At 43.0% G+C, this 21,223-nt stretch overlaps 1 protein-coding gene across 4 annotated transcripts in view; it reads right to left on the bottom strand.

Moving 5' to 3' along the window:
• Positions 1-21,223, bottom strand: part of cdh13 (cadherin 13) — a 282,552-nt gene that overhangs the window by 43,628 nt on the left and 217,701 nt on the right. For all 4 annotated transcript variants that reach the window (XR_002751861.1, XM_023325001.1, XM_023325020.1 and 1 more), the window contains 2 exons: positions 15,818-16,000; positions 15,478-15,731 (listed from right to left, as the gene is read on the bottom strand). Coding sequence is in view for 3 of the 4 variants with exons in the window: in XM_023325001.1 (XP_023180769.1) it covers positions 15,478-15,731; positions 15,818-16,000 (437 nt within the window). In the remaining variant the exon portion in view is untranslated. The remainder of the gene's footprint in view (positions 1-15,477; positions 15,732-15,817; positions 16,001-21,223) is intronic.

Genomic DNA, 21,223 nt, shown 5'->3' with positions numbered 1-21,223 from the left:
CATGCTGGAGATTTTAGTTTAACAGTAATAATAAATAAAGTTATCTTTAAAATGAATCACTCAAGTGACATCAAGGCCCAACAGTAGACTTAAGTGTCAATAAAATAAATCTGGTTGTGTGTGTTGTTTTTGTCTCATGCAAACTTTGCTTTAATTTTACTTTTTTCTATCTAATCATAAGAAATCATAGTCAGTCAGAGAGAGTCATTAAACAGGAAAAGCAGGTTTCCTGGAAAAAGAGGAAGTAAGTTCCAGCCTGCAGATTTATAAAAATAGCTGAGACTATTCTTTATTTCAAAGGTAAAGTTTTAAAGAATGAAATCTAAACATTTTTGAGTAATTTGATAAGATTCAAAGTAAAATACTTATATTAATATTGGTTTACTTGTAATAATACTTACAGTTACATTTGTGGGAACACTTACAAGAAAAACAAGTAACTGTAACTTTGGCATCAAATAATTAGAATCATGGATTATTCTTGGTTTCTTTTCAGAAAAACATCTGTAATAACTCACATTAGGATTATAATAAGTATAATTAATAAGTTATGGTTATAAAATCATAAATGAATGATAAATCAGAGAAGCTAAAGAAAATAAATGTGATATAAATGTGATTTTGACATTGAACTTGAAATGGTGTAAAAGGTGTAACTGCAATTAAACATCACTGATATGTTGGAGGTAGAGAGTAGGTGAAAGGTGAAAGGCAAGGAACTAACAGGAGAGCAGAGATGATCAACGCCTTATTTAGAGAGTAGGTGAAAGGTTGTGCAGGCAATGGACATAGGAGGTTGAGCAACCCTGAGACATTAGCACAGACATCAGGAAATGTCTGTAAGACAGTGATGGATATGAGATCATCTGTCTAAGCAGTCAGAAACCCTATAAAAGGTGAGTGCAAAAGAGGAACCGTTCGTTGGATCCTCCGGGCAGCTTCGAGCCAAGATCGAGATGGACAAAGAACTCTGCAGCTGAAGAAGAGCCGGGGCCACGGAGCCGAAGACTGTCCGGCCATGGGGACCAACCCGTCAGCCCCACAACCTGTGGCTTCAAATCGCACTTCTCTCATCGGCTGGGTTCAGACCCCAAAGACAAAGATGAAGACAAAGACAAAGGCAAAGACAAAGAAGAAGAACTGGTGCCTTTTTTCCTGCCAGCACCAAGTCCTGTGTGACCTCACCATCCATGCGGAGAAGAAGCTCATCAGACCTACAGAGATTCCTGCCTTCGCCGATCAACATCTTCCTCCTGCTGCAACATCTTCTTCATCATCAGGCCAGGTCTGGGGATCGAAACGTCAAACTCCGTCCGTCTCTCTCAAAGGTTCCCTTTTCTTTTTTAGTTCTCAGTGTCAGCAGTAGGGAAAGATAGACTAGATGACTGATTTTACTTATTTGATTATTTCTGCTACTGAATTAAGCTGTACTGACCCTTGCAAAAATGCCTTACTAATAAAATATTTAGCATAAAGAAAATCTAAAAGATGTTGTGGACATTCAGTTAATGAGTCACCTTAAAGTTCTTTGATGGTTGTAAAATAGCTGTGATGTTTGATTCTGGAGAGGAAAAAGTTTAAAATGTTTTATAGGTTGCTGGTAGCCCAAATGTAAAACAACATCCTTGGGACTCGCCCGAGTCACTAAAACCTACCTGGTTCAATAACAAATGCAAGTTGTAAAATAAGAGAACGAGCGACCGTTAACAGGTGTGCTCTGTGAAACTAGTTGGCTGTAGGCTGCTCAGTCTGGCTAATTCACAGAGGGAAGAAGGGTGAGACACCTGGATGTAGGCCGTTAAAAATCAGGTGAATCGTTTCTCGAAACCAGCTTAAACAGAGTTTACTTCAGTTCTGGACAGGGTAAATCCCGGCAGATTTAGGAAACTCAATTAACCCGTTAGATGGAGAGCTGGTAGCACATCTCCCCTCTCAGAAGAGGAAGCAGAGAGTGAGAGAGTAGAGACAGGAAGGAGGGGGGGGGTGTTGCGCAACAACACAGCAGATCTGCTTCCCAGATGAAGCTCGTTATGAACCCGGCGACGCCGCGGCTCCTCTGAGCTCCACAGGAAGTTGAAGCGGATTTCTGCAGCGGCGCTCCGATGATCCAGCACGTCTGTGATCGTTAGCCAACTGCAGACTCAACGTCACAACATGCTGATAATTAAAAGTTTGGTCTGGTGGTCATAAGCTCCTTCAGCTGTCTGATGCATTAAGAACTGAGGCGAAGCTCCCAGAGCGCAAGCTGACTTCCTCCATCCGTCGCTTCACTTCCTGTTGGCCATCGGACGTTTCTCTGGACGTGACGGACGCTCGTCGCTCTGACTACAGCAGGACTCATCACTTAGGAACTGAAACCATTTCTGCCGTTTCCACTTTGACCCCAGAGCTCTGAAGGTAAGAACGGCGCCTCCAGGGGCGGGGCTGCAGGGTTCAGCTGGCGAAACAGGTAAAAACACGTGAACGCTCCAACGCCTCTGCAGTTCCCTACATGTGGAAATAAAATGATGACGGATGTATTTAACATATATTTAGAAAACGCCTCTCATGGTGGCAACACGCTGCTTTTAGCTCATCGTTTTCCAGTTGAATCGTTCCTGTTATCCCTCTGGTTCTGGAAAAACTGAAAGGATTTTTACTTTTACTTATTTACTTTGTGTAACCATGGCAACAAGGTATGGCTTTAACAACATGGGAGCAATAGATCAGCATCTCAAAGCTAAGTGAAACCTGACCTTTGACCCCAAATCCCAGAGGAGTTGGATTCAGAGCAGAGAGACGGAGGAAGTTCAAACCGTTTCTATAGAGACCAGAAAATCTCACCCCGACTTCAACACTTGTTGGACCAACACGTCTCAACGCTGGTTGGGGAGAATCTTCCTCAGTGAACTGAAACTTGTTTGCAGTCCTGAAGTTGGGAAGCAGTGACAGGATATTAGAGGCGATGCGATTACAGTAAGCATCCTGCCTCGTCTCTTGTTCCTCCTGTCGTGCCTCTCAGTGGGTTCTCACGTCGCCGCGTTGTTTATCTGCTTCTCTATCACTTCCTCCGCTCTCCTGCCAGCAGGATGTTGGTGCGACTGCAGCCCGACTCTCAGAAGCTAATAGTGAGTTTCTGCGTGTGTGAGCAGCAGATATGAGAACATCAATCAGCAGATGCCCTGAAAGCAGCGAGGTGGCGTCGAGTCGCGCTTCGCTGCAGCAGCTGCACTTCATCCACATGTGCGGAAACACGGAGAGGAGAAAGTAAAGCAGGGAGAGCGAGATAAGCTGAGGGATCAGAAGTGGAGATGAGACAGAAACACATGAGACTGGAACTGAGAACCCAAACTCTCTCCTCCGTTTCCACATTTAGCATCTCGCCATCGCAAGTTTGGAGCGAATCTTTACAGCCCAACAGTTACTGCAGTTTATCTGGGAAACATTTCTAATAAATGATCTGACATTCTCACATTAGCACCAAATGTAGGAAAGATCCAGATCCAACAGATCCAAAGTCTAAATATGTTCAAATATGGAACAAAGGTCTACCAGGATATCTGAACTCATCTGCAGGTAGGATTTTATTTCTGAGCATTTGGACGTAGTTTCCTCTGAGGAATCGGTTTCTGCAGCTGCAGATAAGATGAGTTCAATATGTGCAAAGGCTTTTACACTCCCTGAGCTTTTTCACATTTCAAGCACAAACTGTATGAAAAATATCAGGTTTTAATCAAATGAACACAAAGCAGAGCGAGCTGAGGAGCAGTGACGTCCGTGAAACGTTTCTATTCCCATGAAGTAATCAGATTACAATTACTAATCCAAGTTGTTGTTCGTTACGGTTTTGACTGTAAAAAATACGTTTACATTTATCATTCTGTTTCTTTCACTTTGAGATGTTCTAAGAAATTCAAATTTAATTTCTCCTGCACATCACCCTGAACAGACCATGCCCAGCGTAAAACATGGTGGTGGCAGCGTCATGCTGTGGGGAAGCTGGTTGGAGTTGATGGGGAAAATCAGGACAATCCTGGAGGAAAACCTGCAGAAGAGCTGAGAGTGGGGTCAAAGTTCACCTCCAGCAGGACGAACAGAGATGGTTTAGAGCACAGCACATTCATTGCTTAGAATGGCCTAATCAAAGGCCAGACCTTCAATTAATAAAAAAAATAAATTGTTATATTTTATTCGTAAAACTTTCTAAAATCATCTTCCTCCCATTTCCACTGTGATCAGGCAGAAGTTTCTGGTTTCAGAGACGAGAAAAACGTTTGATTTCCACAGGAAACTCAGAACTAAAAACACGGAGAGACGATTATTTTACCACTTCAAACACCAAATATACATTCATATGCATTAATACACAGTGGAAACTGTTAGAAGCTAACAGCAGCTAGCAGCAGAAGCTAACAGCAGCTAGAATATTCAGTGAGAAGCTTGAATTCAAAGTTAACTTCAGCTTTAAATTAGAAACCCTGAACTGAAAACTGATCATATTTCATGCAGCTGTGAGGAACCTGCAGGGGGCAGCACTGCTGGTTGCTATAGTAACCACACAACCCAAAGAGATGAAATGAAACTGGATCTGTGTTTGTTCTGTTTTCAGGCTGAGCGATCTGCCAGCCAATTAGGCGGCGCTCGGGGACGAAGCGGCCAAGTTCAGGCGGCCATGTTGGGTCCCACGCTCAGCTGCACTGAGACCAACCAGGCTTTAATGCGAGCAGTAATGGTGGAGCAGGACGGATATGAACCCATAAAACTGACCCAGTCCGAGTTCTGATTCAGACTCATTCTGCAACATGTGACTGATTTATTTCTACATGCAAACAGTGACGGGTTTCACTGCAGGACAAACGTGTTCATGAAGGTATGAGGCGTTTCTGATTCCTTAATCAATTCAGATGTTCTGAAGGTACGATGGAAACTTTCTCTTCTGATTACAGAAATAAAATCGGAAATAAAATTTGATCTTCATGGCAGAAATCAATACAAAGCTGAAAAATGTCTGAAATCAACATGGAAGCGCTCAGGATGGTTTTCTTCTCTTTGAAACCAATCAGGTTTAACTCTGAGGTTTTACTGGTTTTCACATTTTTATGTAAATTTTAGTTCTGCAATATTTTTGCCTGAACTTGTCTCAGTGCTGCCCCCCTCAGGTTGAACCGTGTCGCCATAAAAGTCTCCAACAAAAAAAAAGTCATAAGATTTGCTGCCTTTTCAATAAAAACCAACTAGCGCTGCTAACGCCAGCGATGCTAACGCCTGCGCTGCTATCTCCAGCGCTGCTAACGCCTGCGCTCAGCGGAGTGGCCCAGTGTGGGGGTGTGGCCTTACGCTTGTATATGCCCACATTGTCTATTGGCTCCGCCTTCTTTGGTGTGTTTTTTCTGGGGGCGGGGCTATGTTCTCACTGGGGCGGGGCTACGTTTAAACGCCTCCATTGTGGTTCACATGTTATGTTCTGTGTTTTTCTGTGTATTTATTTCGAGTTTCTGTCTCTGAGTCTCCCTGTTTTCCTGTCTTACCCTTTGATTGCTCCCTGGTGTGTCTCGTTTCCTTGATTACTCCCTGGGTATTTAACCTCACCTGTGTCCTTTGTTCTTCGTCGGGTCCTTGTCTACCTACAGTCAGTTGTCGAGTGTGTTCTGAGTTCGTCGTCTCCTGTCCTTCGTTTATCCTGTTGCTACCGGAGTCTTTGTATTCCGCTCTGCTGTGCTGCCAGGATTTTGGACTATTTGGATCTGTTTTGTACAACTACTCATCATTAAAACATCATCATTTGCACTTCCACCTGGTTCCACCGCGTCTGCCTCACCATCCACCACCACTCTTTATGACATCACACTGATATAAGCTAATGACTCGTACTGTTAGCATCTAAGCTAGCTTTTGCACCAGTTCCATCTGGATCAGTTTATACCCATTTTATTAAGCCACTCTTGAAAACATGCCATTCAGCTGAAATAGCTGCTCATGGAAACTAATTAAAAGGTTTAAAACAAGTGAAAGTGTGAGACGTGCAGCTCACAGTGCAGCCTGACACTTTGAACACATCTGAGCCCAAAGCTTTGAGCTGACTGCTGACTAAGCACAAGGTCAACTAAATTTCTATTCCCTCTAACTTGACACAATATGGTTTTCTTTTTTCTTTCTCCTTTCTGTCACAAACAGAGAGAAACAGAGAAACTTTCTTCTGAAGCCATTGTACTTAAAACAGAAGTGATTCCTTGGGGCTTGCCTACAATCGCCTCAGTCAGCCGTCTCAGCCTGGATTTCAGGTTGAAACTCCGCTGAGCTCCCCAGTTTTTGGCCAACCATTACCTCAGGCTATTTGTACAAATTGCCCATGTCACACCTGGTCATAGTTCTTGTCTGTATCAGCGCAGTGCAGCAGGTCTGCACTGGGGAAATAAATGTGGCGATGCAGAGGAGGGCGAAGGCAGAAGTTGGCACATGTTGCATCAATCTCCCGTCACAGCGACTCGGTTTGGCCTCCGTGTCCCAGGAAGAGACGCGTGTGGACACGCAGAGACGGGGGAAAACATTTCCATTAAGATGGCAACAATTACAACCAGGCTCAGAAGAATAATTGGCAATGTTGGAGAATTTTAATTTCTTAGAAAGCTTTCCTGACAGAAGCTCACCTTAAAGTCTGGCAGGCCAGAGAAATGGAAGCAGGAAACACGGCTAACGAGGCTTTTAATCAGCAGGAGTTTACAGGAAATCCACATCAGCTAATGAGTCGACTGGAGGTCAGGATGCAGGTACAGAGGCGCGGTGGGTACGTACCTGCCCACCAAGCAGGAAGCAGAGGAAAACAAGCTGCTTCAAAGTGAATTTAACTTTGACTGGGATCTGGATCGCTGCTGTTTCTATCAACGTTTTTTGATTTGAATTTTAAAGCATCAAAATAGAAACGGTTGATGGAAACGGCAAAATCTGAAATAACTTCCTCAATTTTGCATAAAAGCTTTTACACTTGAGATGGTTTTTAGGTTTTCTAAAGAGTTAACGCACCAAAGAGAAGATGAAAACATAAATACCATCCATAAATTCTGACATAGCAAACGCTCCCATTCACTGAGAGTCTGTGCCTTACCAGAGCCACCAAACTGAGAAGTCCAAACCTGCAGCCAGCTGTCATGCAAGTTTTGAGTGAACTTTTAAAATGCTACAATAAAGAAGAAACAAGGAAAATGCAAATTAAGTGTGTTTCTATCAACTGGTTTAGAGCAAACCTTCTCCAGATGTTGACGCTGCGCACAGCTGTAATAAACAGGAAGTGGAGGCTGGCACTAGCAGGAACACATCTCAGGAAAATAGAGGCTCCTCTGCTCCAAGAGGGACGTCTAGCGCCTCTGGTAAGGTAGAGACCCACCGTGGATGGGAAACTTGTTTCCATTGCCACGTTAGCGCATTAACTCTTTCTCAGAGAAGTCGACCACCACCTCCAGCCAGTGTAAGATGTTTTTACAGAAATTAAGAAGTTGTTTGTCATTTTGTTGTTTCCATCAAACTTTTCTTATGCGATGCTTCAAAATGTGGGTAAACAGAAGTTGATGGAAACACGGCTAACATGGAGCTGGACCTCAGAGGAAGTTTCCACCACCCTGATGGATCCACACCATGAAGAATCAGGGTCTTCTGAAGGCAGGAAACAGTTTAACCTGGAACTAAACATCTGAATCAGAGGAATCTCTCTGGTCCTTTTCCTGCCTGATTTCTGCGACGTTCAGGTCTAAAAGAGGCTCAGAAACCCCTCAGAGTGTCGTGAACAAAGCTCCGACGTTCAACTTAACAGCAACAGTGTGGAGCGGCGGAGAGGCGCGGCCTGAACTGGAGGACGGAAATAAATCGTTTGTTCTGAAAAGAAAATATGTCTGAATAAAAGACGCCTATAGAAACACACATCCAGAGTCAGAGGCACCGCTGGGTGTGACACTGAATAAATGATCAAGCCTGAGAAACAACATCGACTATAAAACCTCCCTATCATAATAAGGAGCCTCTCTGAATCAACTGAAAACAACGACTCTGTAATTAACAGGAGCAGAAACATTTTCCTCCTGCTTCACAGCACATCATCCTGCTCCTCTTGGCTCCTTTTAGGAGTGTTTTAATTAGGATCTGGCACCGAGCACGAGTAGAGCCGCCGACGCCGCCGCAGAAGCAAAGGAGGCGGATTAGCAGAGCTGCTAACAGCTGATGATGTCATCATGTTACTGTAGAATATCGTCTCTGCTGCTGGATGCTGAGCTGTTAGCATGTTAGCATGAGACTGGCATACAGCAACAGTCAGAGGCCTGTTCAGATTCGTTGTGATACTGACTGCTACAGGAGCTCCTTCCTGCCCACAGCATCACCATCAACAGATGATTTATTAACATTTCACCTCCATCTATCCAACCAGGACAGACTCATTTCTCCCACTTTGAAGTAAATAAAGTATTTTTAAATAGAGATCCATTAAAAATCACAGTTTTCTTGTTTCTGCTGTGACTAATTTGTGTGGAGAGCGCCGGCCACTGCAGCTGAGGTCCTGCACTGTGTGGCTCCATTTCCCATCAGGCATCAATTATTTCAGTGTAAATAGTCATTTGTAAAGTGATAAGTCGTGTCAGTGAAAATGAGAGCTAATTAGATTAGAAAACTTTCCTAATGACTCTGTTTCTGCTCGTCTCTCCGCGGCGCGTCGAACTGGCAGCCGGATGAGTTTAACGTTGGATTAGGAGAATTTAGCAAACGTCAGAATAAACTTTCTGACTCAGCTGTTTTTCTCCTCTGCTTGGTGACTAAAAGAAAAATAAACACTGAAAAAGTTTCCAAAGTATTTCACTTTTCTCCCTTTGAAGTGTCACTTTGAGAGGTGGCTGTCTGTTTCAGCTTTCGTTCAAAGCGTTCTGCTGAACTGCAGCAGTGAAAACGACTCAAAACTCCTTCAGCAGAAATGAGACAAATCCCTCAAAGCTCGATGGTCTGGCCTAAATACTGAGCCGGATTAAAACTGCTCATTTCTGCTACAATAATTATGTGACTGGATATTATGACAGACGTAACAATCTGGGGTCAGTTTAATGGAGAGAGTTGAAGAGGTACTTAAAAAGAGATTTTCTCTGCCAGGATAAATAAGACAAATTAAAACCTTCACTCCACTTTCTCTGCCCTGAACACCAGATTATGGATTATTATTGAAGCACATTATTAGTCCTATCATAGAAGCTACAGTTGGTGAATGAATGTAGGACAGTTTTCCAGTCACGGCTCATGAAGTCTTGACCTGCCTTAAATGTTTCATGCAGGTGAAACACAGGGACAGGTCTCCAGTCCATCAGGGGGCGACAGAGACAAACAGGACAGACAACCATCCACACACCGAGGGCCCGACGAGGACGGAACGAAGTCGGACTGTCGATGCGAGGTGACGAGGTCGTTTTCATAAATCCTTCACAGTCAGTGAAACCGTCCAGCTGCAGTAACGTCACGATGTTTGGTCATTTGGTTTAAACGCAGAGAAGAACAACGTCTCCCAAAGTTTCCAGAGAGTCTGCAGTCTGAACGCTCATGTTGCGTTTTACCCGACTTTTATGTCATTAACGTGAGACATGCGTCAAAATTCAGCACCAGAAGAGGCTAGGCGGCCATCTTTACTGCCGTAAACAGAGCGCCGGGCGGCCATCTTTACTGCCATAAACAGCGTGCCGGGCGGCCATCTTTACTGCCATAAACAGAGCGCCGGGCGGCCATCTTTACTGCCATAAACAGCGTGCCGGGCGGCCATCTTTACTGCCATAAACAGCGCGCTGGGCGGCCATCTTTACTGCCATAAACAGCGCGCTGGGCGGCCATCTTTACTGCCGTAAACAGAGCGCCGGGCGGCCATCTTTACTGCCATAAACAGAGCGCCGGGCGGCCATCTTTACTGCCATAAACAGCGTGCCGGGCGGCCATCTTTACTGCCATAAACAGCGCGCTGGGCGGCCATCTTTACTGCCGTAAACAGAGCGCCGGGCGGCCATCTTTACAGAGCGCCAGGCGGCCATCTTTACAGAGCGCCGGGCGGCCATCTTTACTGCCGTAAACAGAGCGCCGGGCGGCCATGTTTACAGAGCGCCAGGCGGCCATCTTTACAGAGCGCCAGGCGGCCATCTTTACTGCCGTAAACAGAGCGCCGGGCGGCCATCTTTACTGCCGTAAACAGAGCGCCGGGCGGCCATCTTTACAGAGCGCCAGGCGGCCATCTTTACAGAGCGCTGGGCAGCCATCTTTACTGCCGTAAACAGAGCGCCGGGCGGCCATCTTTACAGAGCGCCAGGCGGCCATCTTTACAGAGCGCCGGGTGGCCATCTTTACTGCCATAAACAGAGCGCCAGGCGGCCATCTTTACAGAGCGCCGGGTGGCCATCTTTACTGCCGTAAACAGAGCGCCAGGCGGCCATCTTTACAGAGCGCCGGGCGGCCATCTTTACAGAGCGCCGGGTGGCCATCTTTACTGCCGTAAACAGAGCGCCGGGTGGCCATCTTTACTGCCATAAACAGAGCGCCAGGCGGCCATCTTTACAGAGCGCCGGGTGGCCATCTTTACTGCCGTAAACAGAGCGCCAGGCGGCCATCTTTACAGAGCGCCGGGCGGCCATCTTTACTGCCGTAAACAGAGCGCCGGGCGGCCATCTTTACTGCCGTAAACAGAGCGCCAGGCGGCCATCTTTACAGAGCGCCGGGCGGCCATCTTTACTGCCGTAAACAGAGCGCCGGGTGGCCATCTTTACTGCCGTAAACAGAGCGCCGGGTGGCCATCTTTACTGCCGTAAACAGAGCGCCAGGTGGCCATCTTTACAGAGCGCCGGGCGGCCATCTTTACTGCCGTAAACAGAGCGCCAGGCGGCCATCTTTACAGAGCGCCGGGCGGCCATCTTTACTGCCGTAAACAGAGCGCCGGGCGGCCATCTTTACTGCCGTAAACAGAGCGCCGGGCGGCCATCTTTCTAGCTTTACCTCTCATAGTTCAATGCAACACATTATCATAATCTCACACAAACCATAATTGTTACACAAAATGAATATTCTGGGGCCTAACTCCGACTCCTGAGGGACACCACAAGGATTTTTCAAACATGCTGAAGAGAAACTGCCCAACATGCCACAATCTTCATCCAATCATTTCCTTTATTCTGAAACCATTGTGCTTCCTAACTTTACATTGTGATTAACGATGTCAAAATCGATAGTAAAATTAATGAAAACTTGGATTATCTCACACCAATGTACCCATAACAACTGTAGCATAAAACATAGAAAGGGTCAAGGAGTGTAAATACTTTTTCAGTCCACCGTAGCACACTGACTTCCCAGCTCTGTGGAAACATGAATAAAATCAGAGTATTTCTGAGCTCAAAGCTTCGCTCTCATACTTTAAAGCATAATTGGAATAGAGCTGAGATCCTGAGAGTCAAATGGTGAATTTTGATTTACCACCAGCTATGCTGAAATTCTGCTAAGGCAGCATGGAGACGTCTTTCCTTCCTGTCTCCTCTGGAGCTTTAATCCCATCTGAAGGAGACGGAGCGCTGGTGAAGCTGCAGGCGTCACCGGAGGCCCAGCTGACCGCGGTCACACGGCACACCTGGTCGCTGCAGCCATTACTCCTCACACAACCGCAGAAATGAGAAAACATCCTGGAACTATCAGAATATTTTCATGTTTCTGCACCATTTCAATGTCCAATACGCTCCGACACAGAGCTCTGAAGGAAATACATCAGCCCACCTGCTGTTTCCTCTCAATGAAATATTTCACTTAAACAAACAAATGATAAATCCAAACACCTGAGCAAAAACTGCTTTCATAACATAAATGTAGTTTATGAAGAATTGCTCAGTTCTGGGTGAAGCAGTAAACACAACCTAAACCTGCTGAACTGAACTGAATTCAATTCAGACACATTGGAAGATTCTCTAGCAAATCAATCAAATTTAGGTCTTTGACTAGACCACAACTAAATCTTTATTTTGCTTGTTGAACATAGATGAACTTTCTGCTGCCAGAGCAGAAAATCTTCCTCATTTAATGAATTCCTGACCATGATACTGCCACCACCATGTTTGACTTCAGGTCTGATGTTTTATGGGAATCCTTCTGGATCGATCAGGTTGTGCTGCTTCAGGTGTTTGAACGACGTCCTGTTGAATTGATTGTTCCTGCAGTAATTTAAATACATTTAAATAAATGAAGTGAAACATGTTTTATTTGAATTGATATTAAAATTATTTTAACAATCGGCAACGTTCAGGTTCCCCACATGATGACTAAACAGAGGAAAGTTTCCAGTTCAGTCCAGGTTGGATGTTCTGTGGATCCTGACCAGCGGGTCAGACGGATCGTGTTCATGTCAAATGCATCTGACCTTTTGACCCCAGGGGCCAGAGACATTTGGACGGACAGAAACCCAGACGGGCTGCTGATTGTCCTTCAGCTAGCTGCAGCTCAGACACGTCGAGCGAACCCGACGGCCAAAACACCAGGATGAGAAACAACAACCAAAAAACACAACAACAAATATATATTCATATATTCTGAAGAAAAGACGAGAACACCTGGAAGTTAGGAGACTTTTAACAGAAACAAAATAAATGTTTTTTCAGTTTTCAGAACTTTAAATAGATTTTTTTTCACGTTTGATTGAGGATCAGATGTTGGATCGCCATGACGACGGGTGTCACATAAAACCTGCAGAACCAGGAGTGTTTCACATACTTTACATGATTTCTCTGTGTGTTCATAATTATGTCCAGATCATTAAACTTTAATGCTGTTTATTTAAAGGGCCAGCCACATCAATTAGCATGAATACTTCAGTCAATTAGCATGAATACTTCAGTCAATTAGCATGAATACTTCAGTCAATTAGCATGAATACTTCAGTCTGCATGTAAATGAGCCACATTTAGCCACACAGGCTCATTTCTATCTGCAGTTCTGCTCAGGAGCATCTTATAAAATCCACATCACTAATAAAATAGGGCAAAAGAACATTGGAAATTAATCTCAAACCAGAGAGATAATCATTTATGTAAATGGAGAACATGATCTGATATCAAAATGCAGAATTATTCATAAAGAGATTTAAAAGAGGCTTTTAGGTTCTTATGATAATAATAAAACCAGGAAACATTAGAGACCGAGGATCAGTGTAGCACTTAAATCCTTCTGACATACTTCATAATGTGTTGTTGTAACAAAAACAACTTTAACAGTAAAAGTGTGAGCGGCTTGGAGAGCAGCAGACTGTTAGCGGCTGGAGGCCGAGCCGATAACAAGCAAAACTAAAACTGTCTGACATTTTTGTTAAGGACAACTTTCCCCTAAAATCACTGCAGAAGGTCTCTTTACTTTCCCCCTGAGAGTCTCCCTAATAAAACCGACAGACAGGAAAGTTTCACACTTTGGTTTGAAATAAAGTGACTCTTCAGCAGTTCGTCATGTGGAGCCATAAAACACAAAAGGAGCCGAAGTCGTGGTTTTCTGATCCTCCGTAAAGCTCCTGTCGTCTCCACCCAACCGTGCTTTTCTGTCCACGTTTCGCTGCTTCTGCTGTTAACAGAAAAATAAAACGCAGCTCATCCGCAGTGTTGTCATGCCAACGATTATTTTTCTAAAATTAGAAAAATTACAGCTCACGTTAATTTAAAGAATTTTCTATAAACACTAATTAAATAACGCAATGATCCCAACTGCAGTTATGGGAAATATTGTTTAAAATATATTTGCTTTTTCGTTATTTGTTTACTGTGGAAATACAGCAATGCATTCTGGGTACACAGTGGAGAACCTGAGGAGAGGAAACGGATCAGTCTTCACCACTTCAAAATAAGAGCATATAAACGACAGATGTTGAACTTTATTTAACTGGAAGTTTACAAAAAACAGAACGTAAATTCCCAGATTAATTATAATTAATCAGGAAAAATTCATTTAGAGGAAGCTAAATACGTTAAATGTTTCCAAAGTTCACAAAAACGCTAACGCGCTAAACAAAGCTAATCTGCTAATGTTAGCGCTTTACCAGCAGTGTGTTCACCTCTGAGGAAGAGATGATTTGGTATTTAGTTGTCATAACAAAGCATAAATATTTATTCTGCTGCGTTAGTTTTAACCTGGCCGCAGCTCTGGCTTAGTTAAAGTAACGAGCTGATAACACAGTTTAGAAACTATTTTTATTCATTAATCATTTATAAATTTTATGTTTCTTTAGCTTTCTTGGGGAAAACACTGGGAAATGTTACATCAGGACTACTGAACGTCTTCTGGAAGCCGCTGCTGTGAAACAGCAGCTTTTATTAGAGCGGAGAGATTTTATTTTATTAGCATATGAAGCAGTGGGAGCAAAAACAAGCCTTTGATGGCTCTTATGTTCTCCATGGTTTATATCATCCCTGTTTGCTTTCTTAATGCTGCATTTTCAGGCCCAAGACTCTAAAACAGAGACGAGCTTCATAAAGTGAACATAAAGTCGGCCTGAAAGCCAATGAATGCAGCCATTAGTCTCTCATCTTGTAGAGTGGAAGTGCGGTGTGTAAGTACACAAGCTATGAGGCCGACTGGCAGGAGAAACAAAGATGTTATTGTAGCTCACAGAGCATCTAATGGCTTCCTGTAGTGATGAAGGTGATGTTTGAAATAAGAGCTGCTCCTGTAACCCAGTTAAACTTAATGAGCTGAGAAACTCTGAGACGTTTCTGTGAAGAGGCTGGATCGGCTTCAGCCACAGAAACCGGAGATGCAACAGCAAACAGGTGAATCGAGCCAGCAGGTAAATACATGGAATAAAAACATTAAATACTTTTGATGTGACTCTAATACCTGTGGCTCAGTTTGTTTTACCTCCCAAATAAATATAAAGGTGTTGCCAAACACCGAGTAACAGGGAAACCCGTCCATCTGTCCATCTGTCCGTCCCTCTGTCCTGTCAAACGTCTCTTCCTCCATCCCACCATCGCTCCTTAACTAGATCCTCCTCTTCCTCTGACTGAGGCCAACGTCCAGCTGGAAGGGAGAAACTGACTCTCATCCATCCAACAGAACCGCACCGACCTGGTTTGAGCTGTCGGTCCTTCAGCGCCTTTGCATGCTCAGCGGGTCAAGAGGCGGCCCGCACTGGGAACGGGCTCCACTTTGTGCCAACAATGTGATCACAGCTCTTATTAAAATAATATTTAAAGCAAAATCAACACATCATGCAGATTCCATAAATCCATCAGGAAATGAGAGGATCAGGAGATTTTCCCCATTTAGGCACCAAACACATGTTGCTGATCTTTATCCGAACTCAAACAAAGAACATTCTGTCTGTTGATGTGCTTGCAGAATGACTGTGTTTCACTTTTAAAGCTTTAATGTACCAGACCAGGTTACGAGTCAGAGGTGAGTAAAACTGGTTGCTTTGAGCTCTAGCTGATTGTTTGAAGTCAGCGCCTCTAAGCGTGTCAGAGCGGATCTTACCTGATGCTCTGTGTCTCCAGTATGTCCGGGTCTGAGGCGTTGAGTGACGCCACGAAGCTGCCCACTGGGATGTTTTCCATCCTGGTGACAACCAGGGGGTCCGGGAAGAAGACGGGTCCCTCGTTGATGTCCTCCACTGTGACGTGGACGGTTGCCGTGGAGCTGGGACCGTAGCCGACATCGGGAACCAAAGGATCCTCGTTCTCCACTCTGATGAGGAGTGTGTGGAACGCCGTGGTCTCGTAGTCCAGAGGCTGAAGAGGAGAAACGACGAAGAACGACGAGGTTTAAACGATGAGGTTTGGTTGTTATCTATGAGTTCATGCTGGAGTAGTCTCACCTTGACCACTGACAGCATTCCTTCGTTGTTGTCTGGGTTGGTTTGGACCTCAAAGCTCTGTTTGGGATCTCCGCTGATGATGGAGTACATGGCTCGCCAGGCGCCCGTGGCCGGGTCGTCCCGGTCGTCCACCGTCAGGTTGACCACGACGCCTCGGGAGCCTTCATGCACACGAGCCTCAAACTGACGAGAGAACCACAGAGACAAACATGAGGGAGGGAAACCAAACTCTACTGGACCTGGAAGGGTTGGTTCTGGTAAAGACGATGCTGGGACACGAATTTCAGAACTAAAAATGGATTTCAACAATATGAAAAATGGCATTATAGATAAAATTACATAGTGTCTCTGAAGCACAGAAATACTGGAAACAATCAAACATTATTATCAAATTCTTCCTCAGAGAAAAAGTGAAACACAAAATTTAATCTGGATGAAAAAATGAAGCTTTTCCTGCCATGTGGATGAAATGTTCATCAGACGGGACATTGACCTTTAACTCAACACAACGTGTGTTTATTTCACTTAAACTGTGTGTTTATTCACAGTGTGTGTTTGTTTCATTTAAACAACACACACACACACTGTGTTTAACTGAAGTAAACACAGTGTGTGTGTTTACAACACACACACTGTGTTAAACAGTGTGTGTTTGTTGGGATGAAGTGTGTGGAAAGTTAATGGCAAAGTAATTATTATTGTTTTATTATCTTAGTCTGATGGTAAAACGCTGTGTGTGAAAGTCATGATGCATTTAGCATGCTGAGGTGAGTAAATCCTGATCAGTGCAGACAGAATGTCTCCATAGCAAAACATTAGATTGAGAAATAATTTCATTAGATCATTAAGATGATTTTTGTAGCTCATAAATATATTTGTGTAATCCAATCAGTGACATCCACCAGATGAGTTTATATAAAGGTTTGTAAAACCCAGCTTTTATTTTGATAGTCCACTTCTGGTTACCAACAGGTGAATTTGAATATTAGCTGTGAGATTAATATTTAGTTTGCAAACTAAATATTTGGATTGAAACTGTGACATTTATAAATGAATTATTAACACGGTGATTTTGAAAAATGAACCCCATTTTTCTCTTTTATGACTAAATAATCACAATTATTGTGTTAATGTTTGACTGTGATGCAGCGACAGCAGAGTGCTGCTGTTTACATGCTTCAGCTTGATGAAAGCAGCTGCTAATCAGGAAACTTTGGATGATTTGGACCAGAGGAAAACATTAATATTTCATAGAGAGAAATAACCTCATTCAGAAACCTGACTGCTTGACAGGCATGTTTTGACTTTTTACATTACTTGTACATATTTAGCTTTTTTTGTGGGAGATGGGGAATTGTTCAGACTTTCTTCTTTAAGCTACAGACTTGTCTGAATGTCAAACCTTAATAGACAGAGAGACAGACAGAGAGAAAAATGGAATATATGTGAGATTTTCTGGAGTCAAATCCAAGAAAAGCCTTCAGTGTAGCTTTAATTCCCTGGACAATACACACATCAAGCCACAGCTAAATAAACAACTACTCACACCCAGAGTCCTTACAGTGCATCTCATTTATTGTTCAGTGTCAATCACTTCCCACCTCGTTGTTGGCAGCGCCTCAGTCAGATTCCTATCGATGCGCTCTGCCAGGTTCCCACTAAACACCACATTGTGATCAGGCACAAGCAATTCTGTCAGCTTGTCTGCATGTGTGTGTGTGTGTGTGTGTGTGTCAGAGCCATTATTGTGTCAGAGCTTACAGCGTAATCTTTCAGACACAGAACAGGCTGTTTAAGGATGGCGTTGGTCCGGCCCAGATTACTGTGTCTCCTGTCACCCACAGCATTGTTGTTCCACAGATTACCCTCTTACTGCTTTACACTTCCTTGCTCTGTGCATTTATCTGAAGAGAGACGAACATTGATTTCTCCTCTTCTCTTTCTTTGCCACCTTCCCTATTCATCGAAAGCTGGTTAGGAAACACTCTGAGCCACTTTCAGTCATTTAGGCCAGAGTATGGAACATGTCGTCCCAAAGCGGAGGAGCTGGCGCTCGCTCCAACGAGCTGGACGATTGTTGGGCCTTTTGTCCTGCAGGCCTGTGGCAGTTCTGCTCTACAACATGATCTGTACAGTAGAATATGTTAAAGCATTGAAAACACACTGCTAAAGGAGGAAACAGCATGGATGCAGAACATACGGCAGGCTGACGTTTTGAGAGTCAAACATTACAAACTGTAATTTGGTTATTTATCCTGTCAGAAGAGAACAAAATGGAGGTTCACTCTTCAAATTCATATTTTCAGCATGTTATTTATTCATTTATGAAAACTTAATTAGCAAGACAAATAATTAGCTAATTTTCAAATTCACTTCCTGATAAGCAGAACTGGACTACCAAAATAAAAGCTGAGTCTCCTGAACACCAACTCCTGCCTTCAAATTGCTTCATGTCACTTCTTCACCATCGTTTCTTTTCCTCAACAAACGACGAGTCGCTTCGGTGCGAATACAGACGATTACCGATGGATCTACAGACACAGGATGGACCAGCATCAGAGGATTCAATCTCAGCTTTTATTTTGATAGTCCAATTCTGCTGATCAGGAAGAGAATTTGAATATTAGCTCAATATTCAGCTGAGAGCTAAACTGTAAATGTTTGACTTTATAAACTCCTGCATTATTTAGTGAAAACCATTGTGAGTTTTTAACAATGGCAGCAAAATGCTTCACATGCCACAGCTGTATTTCCCTCTGAGCCTCAAACAGAACGTTCTGAGTCCAGTGTTCACACACACACGCACACGCACACGCACACACACACACACACACACACACACACACACACACACACACACACGCACACGCACACGCACACACACACACACACACACACACACACGCACACGCACACGCACACGCACACGCACACGCACACACACACACACACACACACACACACACACACACACACACACACACACACACACACGCACACACACACACACACACACAGCTCCAGCAGCTTCCCAGACCACAGACGGCCAGCCGGGTTTAATCATGCGGGGCAGCCATGCGGATGGAGCGAACCTGCATTCTGTGTGCTGCAGCCTCTGCCCTGCTGCTGATAAGGCCCCAATTCCTCCTGCAGCACAAAGCGCCCAGTCACCTGAAAGACCGGCAGGAAATGACTAACGACTAATCAGAGCACCTGGCCTGAAATGACTTGAACACATTAAGAGGAGAGAAGAAAGAGCTGGTTGGTGGAGTTCGGAGGCAGGACTGGAGCTTTGGGATCGACTTTTATCGCCGTTTCTGGTTTGTTTGCAACATGAAGGCCTCAAGAAGGCAGAAAGCGACAGCAATGGCTTCAAGCAAAGAGAGGAATCTGAATCGACTTCCATTCAGATCAGCCTCTTCATTTCTCCCTGACCCGACATTAACCGGGTCCTCGGATCCACCGCGACCTGGACCCCACTTCCACCGAACCCCCGACCGGGACAGTGGAGGTCTGCTGCATGAGGGCTAAACGAGGCAGCATGACACACACACACACACACACACACACCCCGGCCCGCACACACACAGGCCCGCACACACACACACACACACGCCCGCATACACACATGTTAAAACATGTTTGTTTCTCATTCAGTGGGTAGAAAATCCAGGAATCTTATTTAAGAGTATCATTAAAAGTAATTTTTTTCCATAGTTACTCACTTAATTGTAATTAGTTACTGCCCAACTCTGTGTAAACGTGTTGTACAATATTTATTCTGATTAAATGTTATATACGGTTATTCTTCAGTGCAATAAATCAATTATTCATGGGAACAAAGCATTTAAAATAAAATGAAATTGAATTTTACAAACATAAAAAGTCCTGAGTAAGTTAAAGCCTATAAATAATGTAAGAAAAAATAAATCTAATAAACCAAAAGTAAGCTACATTGTATATTTTATTTGTGAAATAAAATAATCTGTATAATTGAAATCTTTAATTTCTCAACTCTAATCTGTGAACAAGTTTCTCATTTTCCATCAACTATTTTACTGATTAAAACAGGAAACGTTGCTGATGTTGTGTCAAAATAAAAGCTACTTAAAGTCTGATTGTGTTTGAAATCCATTTTTTTTAACATCCAGGTCTTCTTTTTAATAAAGTGATTGTTAGAGCCATAAATAGGAAATATTTAAGTTATTTGTATGATGGTTTGTTTTTTATTATATTTAGACTGATATTTGTTCAGGCCATTTTTATTGTGAAATTTAGATTTATTTTGAAAGGCTTGCTTCCTGTCGGGCCATATATTGTATTAGAAAAACTACTGACGGATTACCAAGACACGGAGCAACACAGTTTTTGACCGTGTAAACTGTGTATGTTTTGGAAAAGGAAATAGAGGAATTGTAAAACTGATGTATCGTCATTTTTGTATTTGCATTTTTTCGTTACTTTTTACTGATAAAGAATTTTCGTTAAATTCACGGTTTGCACGCGTCCTTTACTTCCAGTGTCTAAGGAATGACACAGATATTGGATCTGTTGCCTTAACACTGATAAACAGGAAAGTGTTGAGGAGTAAAAACAAACATTCAGCTTCATATCAAAAAGCTTCTTTATCAGTTGTTTAATTTTCTGTCAATTAAACAACTGATAAAGAAAAATAGATTAAAACATGTCAAGATATAAAACTTCTCACTTCCATCTTAAATCCAAAACTATATTTATTTTCGTCTCCAAAAAGCCAAAAACTGATGATTCATTTCACTTGAGAGAAAAATAACCCAAAATATCACAAAATCGTAAACAGTTCATTCATTTTAGACTCACAAACCTGATTGTAAAAGTGAAATTTAAGTTTTCTAACTTTTGATTTAGATTTTTGCAGAATGCGTAGCATTTAAGAAGTTATACTTTAATGCCATGATTATTCCCCATGTGACACTTTACATAAGCTGGTCATCTGGTTACAACTTTAAAATTAACTTATGCTGTTTATCAGCAAGAGTTAAATGAGTTAGATTAAAATAAAAGAATCATAAAATAATTTTCACTTGAAAATCATGAGCAACTTATTTGGGACAAAATCTTAAAGTGTCTTGATTCTGTCTTGGTTTATAAAATATTTCATGGTATTACACATTTACATGGAGCGTACCACAAATAAGCAAAACTGTCTATAAATCTGAGATAAACTATTTTGTTACATTTTACTTTTCATGTTATTTTACTGATGCTGAGAATATTGCGTCACGCTGCTAATAAGTTCCCATTTCTGGGATGAATAAAGTTCAACTAATATTATCATAAATAAAAGAACAAAAATCAACAGATAAATGTTTAACTTGGTTCCTCATTCAGCTTTTCTCTGCAGACTTACAAAGTGTCAAAGGTCAG

The sequence above is a fragment of the Xiphophorus maculatus genome, chromosome 2, assembly GCF_002775205.1.
Source record: "Xiphophorus maculatus strain JP 163 A chromosome 2, X_maculatus-5.0-male, whole genome shotgun sequence".
Lineage (NCBI taxonomy): Eukaryota > Metazoa > Chordata > Actinopteri > Cyprinodontiformes > Poeciliidae > Xiphophorus > Xiphophorus maculatus.
The sequence above is the reverse complement of the archived record's forward strand: the minus strand, read 5'-3'. Positions and strand labels throughout refer to the sequence as shown.